Source organism: Miscanthus floridulus, chromosome 3 (assembly GCF_019320115.1).
Source record: "Miscanthus floridulus cultivar M001 chromosome 3, ASM1932011v1, whole genome shotgun sequence".
Taxonomy (NCBI): Eukaryota; Viridiplantae; Streptophyta; class Magnoliopsida; order Poales; family Poaceae; genus Miscanthus; species Miscanthus floridulus.
Genome location: NC_089582.1, coordinates 107,108,680 through 107,127,418, shown reverse-complemented (window position 1 = coordinate 107,127,418; position 18,739 = coordinate 107,108,680). Strand labels below are relative to the sequence as shown.

The window sequence follows — 18,739 nt, the reverse complement described above, 5'->3', positions numbered from 1 at the left end:
TTTAGAAATTTGGGCTATTGTAGCACTTTCGTTTTTATTTGGCAAATGATGTTCAATTGTGGATTAATTAGGCTTAAAATGTTCGTCTCGTAATTTTCAACCAAACTGTGCAATTAATTTTTTTTTGTCTACATTTAATGCTCTATACATGTATCATAAGATTCGATGTGATGGATACTATAGCACTTTTTTGGATTTTGGGGTGAGAACTAAACACGCGCTTAGCTTAGGTCGATACAAAGTGTCGGTGTTCTGTTCTGTTGCTCTTGTTTACAGAAAATCCATAATTAGGCTGCTCCACGTAGTACGGTTTGGTGTTTGACTCTTGAGATTGCAGAAAGTTAAGGTCAAAGGTAATTGATTTTTTTTTCGATAGAGAGCCATGAAGCATTTGGAATACGGAAGGGATCCGTTAGCCCGCCAGATTAGGGAGGAGGCAATCAGATAGAGGTAGCTCAGACTAAACGGCCATTAGCGTTTGCATAAGGCAAAGTGCAAGGATCTCTGACCACTAGAGACGCGGCTGGACAGCCAAGATGCATCATAAACTAGAGTCTACTGTCGGGCCAAAGGGCAAAGGCGTTGTTTGCAACACAATTAAGGAGATGTTTGTTCCACCTAAAGTTTAGTCTTGTCACATCGAATGTTTGGTTACTAATTAGGAGTATTAAATATAGACTAATTATAAAACTAATTGTACAAATAGAGACTAATCTACGAGACGAATCTATTAAGCCTAATTAGTCCATAATTTGACAGCGTTGTGCTACAGTAAATATGTGCTAGTAATGGATTAATTAGGCTTAATACATTTGTCTCGCGAATTAGCCTCCATCTATGTAATTAGTTTTATAATCGGTTCATATTTAGTCCTTCTAATTAGCCTCCGAACATTCGATGTGACAAGACCTAACTTTAATTTCTGAATCAAACACCCACTAAACAAACGGTGAAACAGTCCCTGAGTCCCGTATAGCACCAGGCGGGTGGCTGTGACAGAGCTAGAATAACAGTCTTGCACCATGTTCGCTTGAGCTTTTTCAGTTATAGAATATTGTTTTTCTCTCACAACATTTCAGTATTGGTTGCCAAGCTGTAACGAATACAAGTGAACCAAACAGAGAACTCCTAAAGAGCCATATAAAAAGTTAAAAACTCAAACCACAAGAATTCGACGGTGACCAGCATTTTGTGTTTCGACAACAGAAGAGCCGTGAGGAACCAGCATTTCCAGTTTCGTGTTTCGACAACAGGAGAACCGTGAGGAACCAGCATTTCCAGTTTAGGGTGACAACCCGTCAGCCACAGGTTGTTTGCTGTATTCGCTGCCCCTCATCCCAGTGCTAGGGTCGCCGTCGACGAGGCCGAGAGCAGCCAATCTTCTCCAGAAAAATAGGAAGCTGCAACTGACGCAAGAAAACACAAACGCGAGGCGCAAATATCTTTCCTGTCGCTTTTTGCTTCGTGCGGCCGTTTGTCCCGTAAATTCACCCGTCCCTTGACCCTTCACGAAAAGATCCCCGGGCCCGCTAGCGATCCGACAGTGCAGGCGCAGCCAGCCACCGGCTCTCGCCGTCTCGGCATCTCCCGTCTCCACCGCCGAGATTTTTCCCCTCCCTCAGTCCCCGGCCGGCGACAGCGTGCCTCACCAGCTCACCTCCCCAACTACAACTTCCCCTACGCCGTCGGCCGGTCGCACGTGCTGGTGGCTCGTTCCCCTCGTGGTGATACCGAGCCCACTTCTGACAAGCGGGGTACCCCGTACCCGACGGTGGCTGACGGGTGGGGCACCCAGGTGACCCAGCAGACATGGACATCTCTTCCTCCGTGGCTTCGTCTTCCTCCCCCCAAATAAAGCCAAGCCCAGCGAGGCCACCAGCCACCAGCTCCACCTCGTGGACTCCTCCCCCCCAAAACTAAACCCTCGCTTTGGAGGCGCGAGACCGAGAGGCGAACAAAGCGAGGGGCCTGACCTGACACCACCATCCCCTGCTGCAACGACCGACGCCGCCGGCGATGGCGTCCATCTCCGGCGCGGCGGCGCCGCCATCTTCCGCTGTGTGCCGGCTGCGGCTGCGCCGGCACCTCCTGCTCCGGCCCTCCCACCTCCGCCTCCTCCGCGCGCCCCACTCCATCGCCGACCTCTCCCGCTCCTCCTCCAGCTCCTCCAATTCCGCCCCGACCCCGGCCCAGCCGCTGGGCGGCGGCTCCAGCCCGGAGAACGGCAGCGGCGTCCGCGCGGTGGAGAAGGACCCGATCAAGCTCTGGGAGCGCTACGTCGAGTGGCTCTACCAGCACAAGGAGCTCGGCCTCTTCGTCGACGTCAGCCGGATGGGGTTCACGGACGACTTCCTGCAGCAGATGGAGCCGCGGATGCAGCGGGCCTTCGCCGCCATGCGGGAGCTCGAGAAGGGCGCCATCGCCAACCCGGACGAGGGTCGCATGGTCGGCCACTACTGGCTCCGCGACCCGGCCCTCGCGCCCAACTCCTTCCTCCGCAACAAGATCGAGACGGCGCTCGACAGTATCCTCGCCTTCTCCCAAGATGTCGTCTCTGGCAAGGTCGCTGCAACATTTTCCAATTCTATTTGCTTATTACATGCTTGCGATTGCTCCTGCTGCAGAGTTTGAATTGCATAGCATGCTTGGTATTCTGTGCCACTACCATTTTTAGCTCCCATCCATTAGAAAAACTCATTTTCGGGTTGATTTGGCGACTGGAGGGAGTGTCTAGTCTGTCATCAGGGAAAGGGTGCCAGTTTTACATGTATACCTTATATGCTTATGACTGAATCAAAGCACCTGGAACAATTTTGGGGACGAGATTTCGAAAGAAGTTGATTGCAAGTGTCTCTTTGTTTTTGATCTATGTTGTCCTCAAGCCCCGTGTTACAAAATGTTGGGATATGCCATCATGAGAGAGCTTAGAGCAGACCTGTGTATAATCTTCCAACATTATACTGAAGATTTGGAATTGTAGGAAACTAGAATCGATTCAATGTTGTCGATGTATTGCTTGAGCCTTATGGCCTGTTTATATAGGAGTACATCATTTAGGGGCAAGTACTCTAACAGGCATGATAAGTGCATGGCAACAGATAGTTGCTATGTATCTTATTCAGTCTTTTGGTACATTTCTTTTTATGCTGATGTCTTATAACACGGTATTTCGTGTAAATGCAGATTCAATCCCCATCTGGTCGTTTCACTTCAATTCTCTCTATAGGAATTGGAGGGTCAGCTTTGGGCCCTCAATTTGTTGCTGAGGCACTTGCACCTGATAACCCTCCACTGAAGGTATATGCCCCTAAGTCAAAATCCGAGCAATGCACGAAAATTGCATTTGTCTCTCGTTTGTATCTAAGATGTCTTGTCAGTTGCAAGATATAACCCTAAACTCTTATTATGCTTGATTTCTAGATAAGATTTATTGACAACACCGATCCTGCTGGGATTGATCATCAAATTGCTCAACTAGGACCTGAACTGGCAACTACTCTTGTAATTGTCATTTCTAAGGTACATAAGGATCCCAAACTCGCTTATTTTGTCGATATTCTCCCAGCTGCACCATGAACTTATTGTTCAATTTTGCATAGAGCGGAGGCACACCTGAAACCCGCAATGGTCTACTGGAAGTACAGAAAGCCTTCAGAGATGCGGGGCTGCAATTCTCGAAACAGGTTTTGACCTTTGGTTCTTGTTGGTTTTGTATAATTCTGTCACAACTGGTTCAAGGGCAATCAGTTTCTGTTACTTGGTTCATGCACTGTTTCCACGTCCTTGATATATGACTGAGCAATTCGTTATCTGAGAGCACGGTCTGCTTTGCAGGGTGTTGCAATTACTCAAGAAAATTCTCTGTTGGATAACACTGCCAGAATAGAGGGATGGTTAGCTCGGTTTCCTATGTTTGACTGGGTTGGTGGTAGGACTTCAGAAATGTCAGCTGTGGGTTTACTTCCAGCTGCATTGCAGGCCAGTGCTTTCCCATTTTTCCTGTATGTTGATTTCATTCACACGCTTTCAAATTAATTCCTAAGGGGTTGTTTTCAGGGTATTGATATCAAGGAAATACTAGCTGGTGCAGCTTTAATGGATGAGGAAACCCGGAACACTGTGGTATGGCATTATTAAGAACACGGACAACATACAATGATGGTATGATTATCTATTGAAAATGTGTCATGTCAAACATGTTTATCTTTTTAACAGGTTAAAGAAAATCCAGCAGCATTGCTTGCATTATGTTGGTATTGGGCAACAGAAGGGATAGGCAAAAAGGTTTCCAGCATTGTTGATTGCAGCATCTTTGAGTGATGAATGATGTTCTTACTTTCCTTATTGTTTTGTTATTTTTTCCTCTCTTTCAGGATATGGTTGTACTTCCTTACAAGGATAGTTTGTTACTTTTGAGTAGATATTTGCAACAACTTGTCATGGAATCTCTTGGGAAAGAATTTGACCTGGACGGCAACCAGGTAAAAAGCCTATCATATTCTAGTCAGTTTACTGTACCTGATGTTTTTGAACTACTAGGTTTCAGATTTGATATTCATCACTTTTCTTTGTTTAACATAGAAATTTCCAATGTCAGGTCAATCAAGGGCTAACCGTATATGGGAACAAAGGAAGCACTGACCAGCACGCGTAAGTGTGTGCTAATTTTTCTGCAGTACTTATTGTAGTTAAATTGCAGAGTCTAATGAATTATTTCTGATCACAGTTACATTCAGCAGCTGAGAGAAGGTGTACACAACTTCTTTGTTACTTTTATTGAGGTCTTGCGTGACAGGCCTCCTGGTCATGATTGGGAGCTTGAACCTGGAGTCACATGTGGTGACTATTTGTTTGGGATGTTGCAGGTCAACCTTGAACTTTAAAGAGAGAAAATTATGTTGATTTGTCTGCTGCAGAGATAACAGAAGTTTACAATATTTTGCAGGGAACCCGTTCTGCTCTTTATGCAAATGACCGGGAGTCTATCTCTGTTACTGTGCAAGAGGTAACTCCTAGAGCTGTTGGAGCACTGGTTGCACTTTATGAACGTGCTGTGGGGATTTATGCTTCTTTGGTAAATATCAATGCCTATCATCAGCCTGGTATGCTTCTCATGACAAAGTAATGTAGCTCTATAATTAAGCTATTTGTTGTATGCATTTATGTGTGGGCTATGTGATTTACAGGTGTTGAGGCTGGGAAAAAGGCAGCAGGAGAAGTATTGGCCCTTCAGAAAAGGGTGCTGACTGTATTAAACGAGGCCATGTATGGAACTTCTGATTTATGTTCTTTCTGTTTCTCTGTGAAGTGATTGGTTATGCATAGTATTTTTGGGGCATATTTCGAGTTATGCTTTGAAAATGTATTTTGTTGTATCACTAGGTGGGTGGGTGTTTGCTTTGAGGAATGGTTTGGTCCATCATATTCTCACTCTCACTTTCTTGTTTGGTTTATGGAGTTGAATAAGTTCATCTGCCACCACCTTATCCCTTGCAAACTAATAATTAGTACAAACATGAGGAGGGATGTACTCATGGGGTGGTTCCTCAAAATAAACACTCGAAGTGCACCCCCACCCCCAAAGCTGTGGCAATGCCCATTTCTCCTTTGGGCATTTTAGATATTCGAATTGATATAGGTTTAAAAAGTTTTCCTAGCTGAAAATTACAATTGACGGCTTATTGACAATTATCATGTGGGCATGGGGTTGCAAAATTACAGATAGCGTCCTGCTGGTTTTACAGTTACATACCCTTAGAGTCGAAAGTCAATATTCTTACAAAGAAAGAAACATGTGGATTGTACTAAAGTATAACTCAACCTTTCCTTACTGATGAAACAATTTTTACTGTCCAATTTCCAATTTCTTTACATGATGTAAACTCAAATAATCGGCATAAGTGAGGACACAAAATATGTGTATGCAAAGAAGTCTTTTCTTGAACACGCAGGAGAGTTGTGTCTTTTATATTAAGAAGAAAAAGGGGCAAGAACCCTTACAACACACACCCACACCCATTTAGTTTACACATAACTTTGATTTGCATTAATGTTATATTGGAGTTACTGGATTGCTTGTTGATTCATGTACTTCTTGTCTCCCAGCTGCCAGAACCCTGGTGAGCCATTGAGTATAGATGAAATTGCAGATCGCTGCCATTGCCCAGAAGATGTAAGTTTCACCTTTGTGCTCCCTTTGTTTGTTCTGACCACGCGCCTCCCATCTTTTGGCATCCCTATTTTCATCTACAGAAACACAATGTTTTTTTCCCTTCTATAACACATGCCCAACGTTTGCTTCCTCAGATTGAGATGATCTACAAAATAATCCAGCACATGGCTGCTAACGACAGATCACTTATAGCAGAAGGCAGCTGCGGCTCTCCTCGCAGCGTTAAGGTGTACCTCGGTGAATGCAATGTAGACGAAGATATGCAGGCCGCATAGATTCCGGGGGTCTAGATCCGTGTAAAATTGTTGGAATAAATCAGGAGCAACACGATAGCGGATGCTATGCATGGGTGTTGCTGATGTGCCATTAGTTTCTTGTTTGGTGGTGCTTGCACACGATTGCTGCAACGATGTATTTTAGAATTTGATTTTTTTTGGGGGTCTCTTAAAATACAAAAGGTCCTTGCACACGATTGACGCAACGATGTATTTCAGAATTTGATTTTTTTTTGGGTCCCTTAAAAATACAAAATACAACCTCTATTTAGAAAAGAATGTAACTACGTGTTACGTGTCAACAAAAGTAGTTCATATTTGATAAAATTTCTAGTAAATATTATTCACATCTATGGCTTCAAAATAATTTATTATAAAAATATATTTTATAATTAATCTAATTATATTTATTTGATATTATAAATATTGATATTTTTTTATCTATAATTGATTGAATTTTAGATACAAAATCATGACACTGTGCTAAAATTATATATTTTTTTACGGAGGGATTACAAAGAGAGAAGGTGGTGTATGTACGCATGTAACACCCACAAATTTTTCATCGTTTGAATAGCTAAACTTGATTTATTAATGCAATTGTGTGAGCATTTCAATGTAGAGATAATAATTTTTGTTAATTTAAAATCCATCATAAGGTTAGGAACATGATTCTGCATGCATGCTGCTGCATTTACTTTTATGTGCTGAGTGATTTGAATCTGATTTGCTAACTGAATTTAAACTGCATTTAAAATGGTTTTGAAAGTCAGATTTCAGAAAAAGAAAAGGGATCGTTTCTCTCCATCCCTCCCTGTTTCATTTTCGGCCTGATGGCCTCCTCCCCTTTCAGCTGCGCGCCAGCCCAGTACGATTTCGCGGCCCGCGTTGCGGCCCAGCCGAGCTGCACAGGTGCGCCCACCGTTCCCCTCCCTCTGTTGCACTGCCATCCGGGTCCCGCATGTCAGCGATTGAACCGTCTTCCTCCTCGCGATGGTAAGGACGCCGCTCTTTCCTTCCTCGAGGGCGACCGAATCCCTCTCGATCTTCCCCCTTTCCTTCCTTGGAGCATCTACGGCGTATATAAACGATGCTCCGCACTACGTATCCCTTTTCCCGACCCCTCTCGCAACAGCGCAGCGCCCCGGAGCTCTCGCGTTGCCGCCGCGAGCCCTAGCCGCCGTCGCTGCTGCCGGTTTCGCCGTCCGCCGCTTCTTCGTCGTATTTGAGCTGTCGCCGAGATTCTTTCCGCGGTAGTGAAGCTCCCCGCACCGTTTTTCCCTATATTTCCGCTCTCTATTGCTCACGTTTCGTCGCCGGACCATGCAGAACGCCGCCACCAGCCCCGTCGAGCAGCCCGCCGTCTTCTTCTCGCCTCCGACCCGTTTGAAGCCCTAGTTGAGCTCGCGGTCGTCTCCTATTTCTCCCTGTGCTTTTACCGAGGTTAACGGTGGCCGGAATAGCCGAATCGACGCTCGCCGGCGAGCTCTCGCTGCCGGCAATGGCCTCCACCTTGCCGGAGTTACTATTCCGGCCGTCTCTCTCTCTCTCTTTTCTCTTCAAACTAATATGAGCCATCCCTCTTTGATCCAACGGCTCAGGATTGAAAATACCCCTTCGTCGGCACTTTTGCTAAAGAGTCCCTGCGGTTCTTCCTTTTTATGCCTGCGGTCCGAATCAGATTCAAAAATCCTGATTTTCTATTTATTTTAATTCGAATACAGTTCGCGTTAATTACAGTTTTACCATCCAGAGCTTATAATTAGCATAACTTCACCATTTTAGCTCCGTTTTAAGTGATTTCCGCGCATGTGTTCGTAGCGACGTGTAGAATAATTTTATAAACTTTTCAACATTAGTTTCTTTTGTTGGTGTACTGTTCTAATTATTTTTATTGTTTGTTATGCATGATTGCTCGTGGATGCTTGTGTGATGTTGTATTGGTGAATCGTGTATAGACGGTGAGCAGTACGACGTTGAACAAGATCAATATTTTGACGATCAGCAAGACCAGCATGAGTACTTTGAGTAAGGCAAGTGTAGTATGGGATCATTCTTGTTGTCTTACTCATTATTTATCACTTTAATCATACGCATGAGTTTACCTTGATAACCATAGAAATTTTTCTAGCAATTGATATCCTGATTCCTTGTCACCTATGGGTTTATATGCATTGGGTAGTATGATGCTAGTGCTCAAACAACAACCATGATCCTGTAACTTGACTAATAGAATATGCAATAAACACTAAAAGATGCTTTTTAGCAACAAGGAACAAGGGGCTAGAGCATAGTTTTTGTGATGCGCTATATTCCTCTCCTTAAGGACTTATCTGTAAACGATCATCCGGGACTTACAGTACAACCGTGAGAGCTACATGGCTCTGGCTTTAGTCAAGTATCAAGACCTTTTTTAGCTTGTTAGTGGTTACTTTTATGGCACAAAAGGAGTCTGACACTATGGGTATAATACGGCATCTGTGATTTTGAGTACTTCCGTGTGAGTGTGCCACTTTAAAGGGGGGCTCTATACTTGCTTGCCACTAAAATCTAGTGGCCCTAAATTGTTAGACGAACTTCTGAAATACTTCAGTGTATTATGTCCGCTCACCTTAGAAGTGTTATGGGAGTCATGACCACGAGCAAATGTGAATCACGACTCACAGTGAAAGTGTACAACCTCTGCAGATTGTAGAACTGGTATATCAGCCGTGCTCACAGTCACGAGCGGCCTTGGACCCTTATGGAATATATAATTACTAATGGATTATTTGTTTATGCTATTCCTTATTCATGTTTACCTGATCATGTGTTTATGGGCTTGAGATTGTTGCTACTCACTCGCTTAAAATCGTGACTCAATAAAAGTTAAATCTAGTTAAACCAGTGTCTACTTGTTGAGCCTCATGGACCCCGTGTTATTCTTGTTGAGTACGAGATATACTTACGCTTGTTTATTTTTTATTACTTGGATAAAAATCCCGGATGAATAACAGATGACAATAGTTATTAGGATTTTTCCTAAAGATTACTAATCTTGCGATCAACCAGTCGACCGTTCCTGTGGTTATGGAGACGCCATGAAGTTATCTTTATTTATTTCCGCTCGTATAATTATGTAATAGATTAAATACTCATGATGTAATAAAGCACTGTGCTTAGTATTCTTCTTTAATTTATCTCTATATGTATGTGTAATTAATTTCTTGGCACACATATAATTTATATCCAGATTTGCTTTTAAATTTGGATATGACAACGCATCTCCTCATGTATCATTGCGATCGCTTCAGCCTCCAACGCATCACGCATCTTCCATCCGAATATCCTCGTTGTCAATCTAAGATCCGCATTTCAAAAAAAAAAAGTGCCAGCGGCTGATATGGACCTCGAGCAGGTCAATGTAAGGATTTTCGTTTTGCTTGATACGGAAAATAGTACAAACTAATCATTTCGGATGACCAAAATAAAGTTCTGGCACAAAAACAAGTTTGTTCAAACAAAGGCAATATTTACACAGTTGTGCAATACAAATGCTGCTTTGGACTAAGAGGCGCTGCTGTTGATGAAGTTGTGGAATAGCACAAATGCTAAACTAGCAGTCGAACTCAACTGGGAAATCATGATCGCACTGGCAATCACAGATTTACAGCATCTAGAATAGACTAAACAAATGGTTTCAGGCTATATTACCTGAACAATGGAAAAACACACACAAGCAATTCTAACATAGCCTAGTTGTTGACACAATATTCAAAGGAACTTGGATATCACACGGCAGGAAGTCTGAAATGCTGTAGTTGCGACCGTAAGTAATGCTCGATTATTGTAGACCCTGCATGATAGGGTACTAAAACAGTTAGCGTAGCTATATAGAGATTAGGTTGCCAAGCTAGCAGATCTCTATTCAACTTGGTCATTATTTTGTGGGAAGAATAATGCTTTACGAAAATATTACTGTCCAAGGTTAGTGCAATAATAACTTACCCAACAGCAGTAGCACCCCATGAAGCAACATTATAAATGGCTTTAGTTCCATCCCATGCCTTCCGGATTTTACTTTTCTTCTTTTCAGCTGAAAACGTCTTCCTAAGCGCTGGAACATGAACAGTCAAAAAGTTTAACATCAGAATATCCAATAAAAATTTATTTCACCGTTCGTCTTATTTAAGAGAGAATAAGTAAACCTTTCTGAAGTTGATCAGGAGACAGGTCCTGCACAAACATGAAATTCACACATTAAATATATAAAGCACATCTCGTACAAAATGCAGAGACATGAAACTCCTCCCTCAGCATGATGATCCCATCAAGTGAAGAAAATAGCTACCTCGGTCCTTTTAAGTGATAACAAGTATGCAGCCATAAAGGAAGTAATCCCATCAACCACATCCTCCTGCTTAACAAGAACATATCCATCATCTGAGTCACCATCTTCCCACAAATCGACTGACTTTATTATATCCCATGATGCATCAGGTTCCACTGTGCCAAAGAACAGAGAAGTTTTCAAAGTACAGTGGTAACTATTTCAAGAAAAATAGAGTGAAACTCCAAAGGTAATTTGAGCCGGTCATTTTTATCATCTCTTGTGTACTTTTTATAATAGTAATATATATTCATCCAGCAGAGGCTTACCTGCACCATTCTGATCTACTGGCTTCTGAATACCATTGAGCTTTTGAAGGAACTCGAGCGATCCAACCTTAGATTTAAGAAGGTCACACATCTGCTAGGTAAAAGCAAGTTGTTTTAATTGCAGGGCAGCTTCAGAACATAATAAACGATGTGGAAAATTCTGTCTCTACTTTGTCACTCCAAAGAGATTTCTGTAAGGGCCATGACCATGAGACTGTTCAGCCCACATTTCCAGATAGGAAGCTGGAAATACATATTAGGGATACTGGCATACTGCAGACATGACTTCGCCTAAACTAACAACATACTGTTCACTGTTCTTGCAACATCTTGCAAAGATTTATTTACAACAATCAGGAACGTTCAAATATCTGAATTTGTACCACTATTCCCGGACCTGGCACTAAACTAACTAATAACATCATTGGCAGAGCAGATACCAAAGGTATTCACCAAAGTCAACCGAACGATAAATCAGCATCAAATACTTTCTACTGACAACAGATACCAAAGGTGGACAATAGCTCCCAACAAGCTACTAACGACAGATTTAGTCTCACCACAGCACAGAAACAGTGTGATTACATATTTACAGTACTGAAGTAATTTCGAACTACGCATCCACCGCAGGTCCTCAGATATTTATGTAGTGTCCAAACTTAAATTGTAGCTAATTCAGTTGAATTACGCACTTTACCAATTCATTTACACCTGCTGCAACGACTTATACTTCGGAAATCCAAATCCTAGTTCCCGGCACCCTAGACGTCCCCAGAAGAACTCGTGAGGGATCAAGACGCCTCCTGCTCACCTGGGCCGTCTCGTAATCGGAGTCACTCGCAACCGACGACGTCGCCACGTCATCTCCATCGACACCGACATCGCCCCTGCGGTCCTCGCCCTCCGGCGGGGCTGCTGCGGTGTCCTCCGAGAGAGAGACGCCGAGATCAGCGTCGGCGTCGCGCAGCATCTCAACCGCCCGCTGGACCTGCTCCAGCACCTCCTCCAGCGCCCGCTTCCGCACCCTCCTTACCTCCGGCGACAACCGGCGCGCCACAGCCGGCGAGGAGGAGGAGGTTGACGAGGGCTCCATCGCGGGGACCGGACCTGTAGCCGGCGAGGCGACGGTGGCGACGCCGGATTGGGACTCGGAATCCCGCGGCCTACATGAAGTAGAGGATGATTGATTTGTTTGGCTAATCGTCGCGTAATAGCGTTGGGTTGGCGTGTGGCTTTCAATAAGCAACCAAGTGGGCCCCGTGTCATGGGTCCTACCTGTCGGTTAAGGCTGATATTTGACCGGGCACACGGCTTGAGGTTACGGTGTTGGTTTTCCAAAAAAAAAAAAGAGGTTACAGATTTTTTTTTTTTTTGAGTCTAAAAGAGGTTACGGTGTTGGTTGTGACGAAGTTTAGATGGGCCTTCGCCCAACTAAACAACCAGACTGAGGAGGCCGATCTGAGTTTCTAACGCAGGCTCCAGGCCGACGCACGTCGTGGGCCAACGGCACTGGTATTCCTGCAAATGGTCCGGAATCCAAGCCAAACCCACCCAAAATTACGTGCAACATGCAAAGGTTTGACCCACCTCGGTCCATTTCAATCGTCTGCGTAAACCGAACCAGCCTAAACTGTGGCGTTCTTTTTCTAAAAAAAAAAAAACTGTTGCGTTCTTTCACCTCACACCACAATGGCCCTGTTCGTTTTTCTGAAAAAAAAAAAAGCCGAAACATTGTTCTGGCTAATTTGTTGTGAGAAAAAAATAATGTTTCAGCTAAAAAAACAAGCTGAAAAATACGAATTATAAGACAAGCGAACGGGGCATATAAGGTTCTGTATGATTCATTAACTGCTAATAGTTAGCTGGCTAATAGCTCATATCTAATATTAGCTAGTTAACTACTAACTACATATTAGTTGAAGGGTGTTTGGATGCATAGCTAATAAAAAATGCTAGTAAGATAATATATGAGCTGCTATTATCTGATTTCGTCCAACTAGTGAGATAGTTATTATATAGAGAGGTCCAGCTAACAATTAGCTATTTTATTAGCCGCACATATTTTGATCCAAAAGAGATAAGTATTATCTATAGAGATCAAACAGGGCCTAAACCTGTGGCTTCTCTACGGGTTAAATCCATTAGAAACCATTTGCAGCACGCTAAACGTGTGGCTTCTCTATGAGTTAAATCCATTCGGAACCATTTGCAACCCACGGTTTCACTCTTGCAGTCTACTGTGACTAAATTTATGCACGACGATTTGTTCAATCAGCTGTTGTTGGTGTGTCAATGTGATAGAAAGGCCATGGATGTCTCCAGTTTTTGCTAGTTTTTAAGCATCTGGTTTTTAAAACTAGGTGGGATCCAAACGAGCCAGTTTTTGCCAGATTCTTTAAAATCAGAAAGCTGTTGATTACCAGCTTTTGTCAGTTTTTTGTGACCCATAGAGCAATAAATGAAATCAAATTCTTAAAAACTAAAGGATCCAAACACCCTACCAGTTTTCGCTCAAAATCCAGATTTTAGAAAACTGGTTTTTAATTATGAATCGGAAACTGGTGATCAAACAGGGCCAAAAGGGAGCGGTGGACTTGCATCGAATGAACAAATAATATGGAAATGAAAAAGAAACCACACTATCTCAAAAAGAAAATAAACATGTAAACTCTTGAAAACCAGCCTGCTCAATCGGTTTTCACCCAAACCAAATTGGCCCAGTAGAAAAACTAGACCATGGAACCGGTTCTAGCCCAAATCATTACGAGATTTAAACAATAGCATAGGGATTTATTTCTACCCGCACGTTGTTGGAAGACATTATATGAATCATAGTAGATGCAATATGTAAACTCTTGGAAAAAAATGCATATAGACAACTAAAATCCCGTGGTCCATGTCTGAAGATTAATCTATAGTTTTCATAGCTAAACCAGCTAGTGAGCTAGTTATCATATATAGAAGTTACACCATATATCAAGAAAAGAAAAGCATGATTTATCTCCAATGATCAGCGTGGTTGGACTGCCTCTTGATCATTGACGATTTGTTCTTTCACCTAATGGTTAATGCATGCAAAAGCGTGAGTGTTTAGTATAGGAGCCATACCAAATACCATAGCCATAAATTATGGCTTCTTTCGGCTCCGCGCAAGGGTCACGGAAGCAAAGATGCTGGTGTCCTCCTCTGCACCCTCCTCACTCGGCTGGAACCTTATATTAGCAGTAGTGGCACGAACAACATAGCTAGAATGGTACATAATACCAGATCTCAAAAGCTACCATCTTTCCCACCAAAAATGAAACGGGCAGGTTGACAAAGTGACACTACAAGTAGTTCAGATTCGGTTTATGAAAACTGTCAGCTGGTCCTATATTCCTATATGTAACAAAGCACCACGCCAACATCCAGTCAACAATATCTGTCAAGCCAACCGCAACAACAAATTCTTCCAAATTCAACTACATGCAGAATTCACTTGCTACAACGAACAAGAACACAAGGGACCCACGAGATCAAATAATTGCCAAAAGCGAGCTATCTGCTATCTGCTATCTGAAAGCCAAAGTCCTTTCGACCTTAAGGCTTCCCCAACGCAGGGACGTGGCGTACTGCCCCAAGCTCCACGCTGACGCCAAACATCCATGTCAAGTAGACTAATAGCCTCGCAGGCACGCAGAGTGGCCGGCAGAAGATGTAGTGGTCTCGTTAGTCAAAAGAATGAAGCTACTATCACATGTGTGTTGGGAGTGTGGTCCATGGGGAAAAAAGTAGAGCAGTGGATAGATCTGAAAGGGATGTGATGGGGTGGTAGATGAGTAAAAAAGCCAAGCTGCCTGGAAGTCTGTTGGCCAGAGAGCACAGCTTCGACTAGCCCTTTTAGCCTAGGGCCAACAGCAGGTGCTGCCCCGGTTGGTGGTGCCCTCTAGGGGCGCTTCTAGCACTCATTCGATCATTCTCATCGATATCGTCATGACAAATAGGTAAGGAGAGGCCAGCAGCCTTTGGTGAATAAAGTGGGAACATTTTAGAAGCCATGCTAATGTCGCACCTAACAAAGATATTGAGATATCAACAATGATATTATCTATCCGGCAAAACTAGGCAATAAAGTCAACGGATCTTCTCCACTACAGGTAGGGTGAGCCTTTTGAATCAAACAATACTCCCTCCGGTCCAATTTGCAAGGCATTTCACATAGGCCAAAGTCAAACTTTATAAACTTTGACCAATAATTTTTTTAACTATTTTAATATAAACTTAATACTATTAGATTTGTAATAATATGCTATCCAATACTTATGATTTTGAGAAAATTACTTCCTTGGCCCTAAAAAATGGTTGTGCTTACTTTCTTGGCTCTTTATGTTTTAAACTTCCCTATTTAGCCTCAAAACGAAATTCGGTTCCTTTCGTGGCCCTTCAGTTAGTTTGAGGCTCTAGCAATGTTAATGTTAACTTGTACGATTACCATTTTACCCCTGGTGCTAAAGGCAAAGTACAATCACCTCATTGTACAGGCCTTTCAAACTATCTACTATCAAGAATTTCCCAGCATGGATTTATTTTTACAAGAATTCCCCAAAAGAAATCCGGCTCTAGAGATCTCTGGAAAGAGACGATGCATGGATGGATATACAGCACCTACGTGCCTGGAATCAGGAAAGTCCTTGGCGGCCTCCGGCGATCTTAACCTGTGGAGACTAGAAAGCAAGTGCCTGGATGATAGCAGGATCACCGTAGTACTCCCAGTCGCAGCAGTCGGCGATGACCGCGCTAGCCCGTCCGGGCACCGTTGTCGCCTTTCTCCTCGTATGCGTCGATGAAGTGAAATGCTACGAAAGGTCGCATTTAGGTCTTTTTGCGTTGCTCCGAAAAGCTGGTTCACGGTATAACCTAACGGATTAACGGAAGGGCTTAGAAAGAAAACGAATTTCGTTTTGGGGCTAAATAGGGGAGTTCAATACAGAAAGGGCCAAGGAAGTGAGTACAATTTTTTTAGGCCCAAGGAATAATTTTCTCTATAATTTTATAACCATAAATAATATAATAATAACTTAATGGTCATTCAAAACAGAAAGGGCCAAGGAAGTAAGTACAACTTTTTTTAGGTCCAAGGAATAATTTTCTCTATAATTTTATAACCATAAATAATATGATAATAACTTAATGGTCACAATGTAATTTTGGAGACCGTACTATGTCAGACTACGCCTTAGATCAGAAGGAGTATTAACGAATCTACGGATTTGATTGGGGATCGGTTGGCCATTGACAAATAGGTCGGGCTCAACCCCTGCTCTACTCCCTCTGATTCTTTTTATAGGGCCTATTATTAGGTTGAAAAAGGTCAAATTTATATGACTCATAATTTGTCAAATTATGTGCATGATTTAACGTACAAATGTACCCAGGTTTAAATCATTGACTTGGCACGGCTACTCACATTCTTTTGGTTTTATTCCACTCTTTGCTAGGTTAGTCCCTCTTAAGTGCTTATAGGGACAGGGACGGATCTAGGATTTAGTCTAGGGGGGCTTCTTTAACCTCAAGACAACTTCAGTCTCTCTTCAAGGTCCATCCATGGCAAAAATTTCTAGGGGGGCTCCATGGGTCCGGCGGCCGTAGGGGGGCTAGAGCCCCGCCCGCCCACCCCACCGCTGGATCCGTCCCTACATAGGGGTGGATGGCGTGAGCGTTTTCATAGGAGTGACGACGACTATGTATGCATGTGTGTATATGAACATTTTCATCAGCGCGCACGTGCTATATAAATATAGATATAGATACGGATATAGATATAGATATAATTACAGATATAAATACAGATACAAATATAGATACAAATACAAATACAAATATAGAGCTAGAGATAGAAAGAGGCGCATGCGTTATGGTAACACATGAGATGTTCTCTATCAAAGAAACAATGTTAGAAAAGCCTTTACATGACCCAAAGCTCGACAGAGAAGACTTTGACAAAAATGTACCATTTTTAGTAGTCTTAAGTCAACAAATCAACTGGTTCTAATTTTGATTGATTGTGTTTAGAGTTGTATGCATATTTATAGTTGCTACTTGTTGAACGCTTGTGTTTTCAATGGCCACAGAAAATACTATTATGTTTATAATATCAAGTGCAAAAGCAAGCACCCCCATCTAAAATGGTGCTTCCTAGCACCCAAGCTCCAACGTGAAGCAACCTTTGAAATCAATAATAGCACCACCTAAAACACAAACATTGTAGCTGCTCTTACCCGTGGAGGACTTATTCATATTATTCTCATTCCACCTTAACTTTAAATCATTTAAAATGTAATAATTCATATCAATTGCTACGTCGGATCTAGGATCATGATCTTGTGTTAGACGTATGGAGCTTTCGTGTAGGGTCGAAATATTTTAGGATATATGTTATCGTTTCTATGCACTTAAAAAGGTGAAGTTCTTTTTTTTCATCATAAAAGAATAATGTGAAGTTCATCTACTGACTAATAACAATGAAGAAAGGTCTTTCGACATTGATGCGAGACTGACGTCGTTTTTCCCTACGGGATGCCCCATCGAGAACTTTGCGATTGTGAGAAAAACAATCACGTCAGTCTCTAGTCACTACTGGAAATGCGTGCTTTGCCGAGGGCCTGAGGATTTGCCGAGGGCCAAATCTCGAGCACTCGGCAAAGACACTCTTTGCCGAGGGCCAGCCACAGGAGTCCTCGGCAAAGAACAGCCCTCGGCAAAGAGGCCTTTGCCGAGGGTCCGACCCTCGGCAAAGACAGGCCCACGGCAAATCAAATCTTTGCCGAGGGCCGCGGCCCTCGGCAAAGATGCCCTCGGCAAATTAGGCCCGTTGGGTCACGGCGGCCATTCCCGTCAAGCTTTGTCGAGGGCCACCCGTTAGGCCCTCGGCAAAGGTTTTTTTTTGGCAATTTTTTTTAAAAAGTCTTTGCCGAGGGCCCTAGACCAGGTCCTCGGCAAAGATTTTTTTTTGGTTTTTTTAGCCCAGTTTTTTTGTGGTGCTACAATACATTGTTTTGAACTCAATTTTAAAATTTGAACCAATTTTGACTTTTTTTGTATCTTTCCTTAATTTATTTCGATTCTTTGATTTTTTTCGAATATGTCAAATTTGAGATGCAGGTGCATGGAATATTGCAATGTAGTGTTTCGAAAAATGTTATTCATGTTAATTGGTGCATGTTGAGTCCATATCCACAAACTCGCATCAAATTTCGCGCATCTTCTTCACGTAACATGACGACCAACTTGCCGGAAAAGTGTTTTTAAATTATATAAAATCCATACGAAGTCCGAAAATCACGAAACTTGGCGAGATGTCATGTTATCGCATGTGTAGGCTGTGGTAAAAAATTGAGAAGGTTTCGAGCGAGTTGCGACGTCGGATGCCTGAAACCCAGACATCTCCACATGTGATCACATGTGGAGATGTCTGGGTTTTAGACATCCGATGTCCCCACTTGCTCGAAACCTTCTCAATTTTTTACCACAGCCTACACATGAGATAACATGACACCTCGACAAGTTTCGTGATTTTTGAACTTCGTATGGATTTTATATAATTTAAAAATAGTTTTTCGACAAGTTCCTCGTCATGTTACGTGAAGAAGATGCCCGAAATTTGATGTGAGTTCGT

The 18,739-nt window shown here is 42.8% G+C and overlaps 2 protein-coding genes across 2 annotated transcripts; one reads left to right on the top strand and one right to left on the bottom strand.

Moving 5' to 3' along the window:
• The first annotated feature begins 1,857 nt into the window (after positions 1-1,857).
• On the top strand, positions 1,858-6,860 carry LOC136542032 (glucose-6-phosphate isomerase 1, chloroplastic-like). Its single transcript, XM_066534268.1, has 14 exons — positions 1,858-2,562; positions 3,184-3,297; positions 3,421-3,519; positions 3,600-3,683; positions 3,835-3,978; positions 4,057-4,122; positions 4,216-4,284; positions 4,374-4,481; positions 4,598-4,650; positions 4,727-4,865; positions 4,946-5,102; positions 5,187-5,265; positions 6,106-6,172; positions 6,307-6,860. The coding sequence occupies exons 1-14, from the start codon at positions 2,017-2,019 to the stop codon at positions 6,445-6,447; spliced, it is 1,866 nt and encodes a 621-aa protein (XP_066390365.1). The 5' UTR covers positions 1,858-2,016; the 3' UTR covers positions 6,448-6,860.
• Positions 6,861-9,882: 3,022 nt separating this feature from the next.
• On the bottom strand, positions 9,883-12,307 carry LOC136542033 (uncharacterized). Its single transcript, XM_066534269.1, has 6 exons — positions 11,897-12,307; positions 11,086-11,176; positions 10,778-10,932; positions 10,635-10,662; positions 10,435-10,543; positions 9,883-10,282 (listed from the first exon to the last, which is right to left on the bottom strand). Exons 1-6 carry the CDS (start codon positions 12,176-12,178, stop codon positions 10,201-10,203), a joined length of 747 nt encoding a protein of 248 aa, XP_066390366.1. The 5' UTR covers positions 12,179-12,307; the 3' UTR covers positions 9,883-10,200.
• Between the last annotated feature and the right edge of the window lie 6,432 nt (positions 12,308-18,739).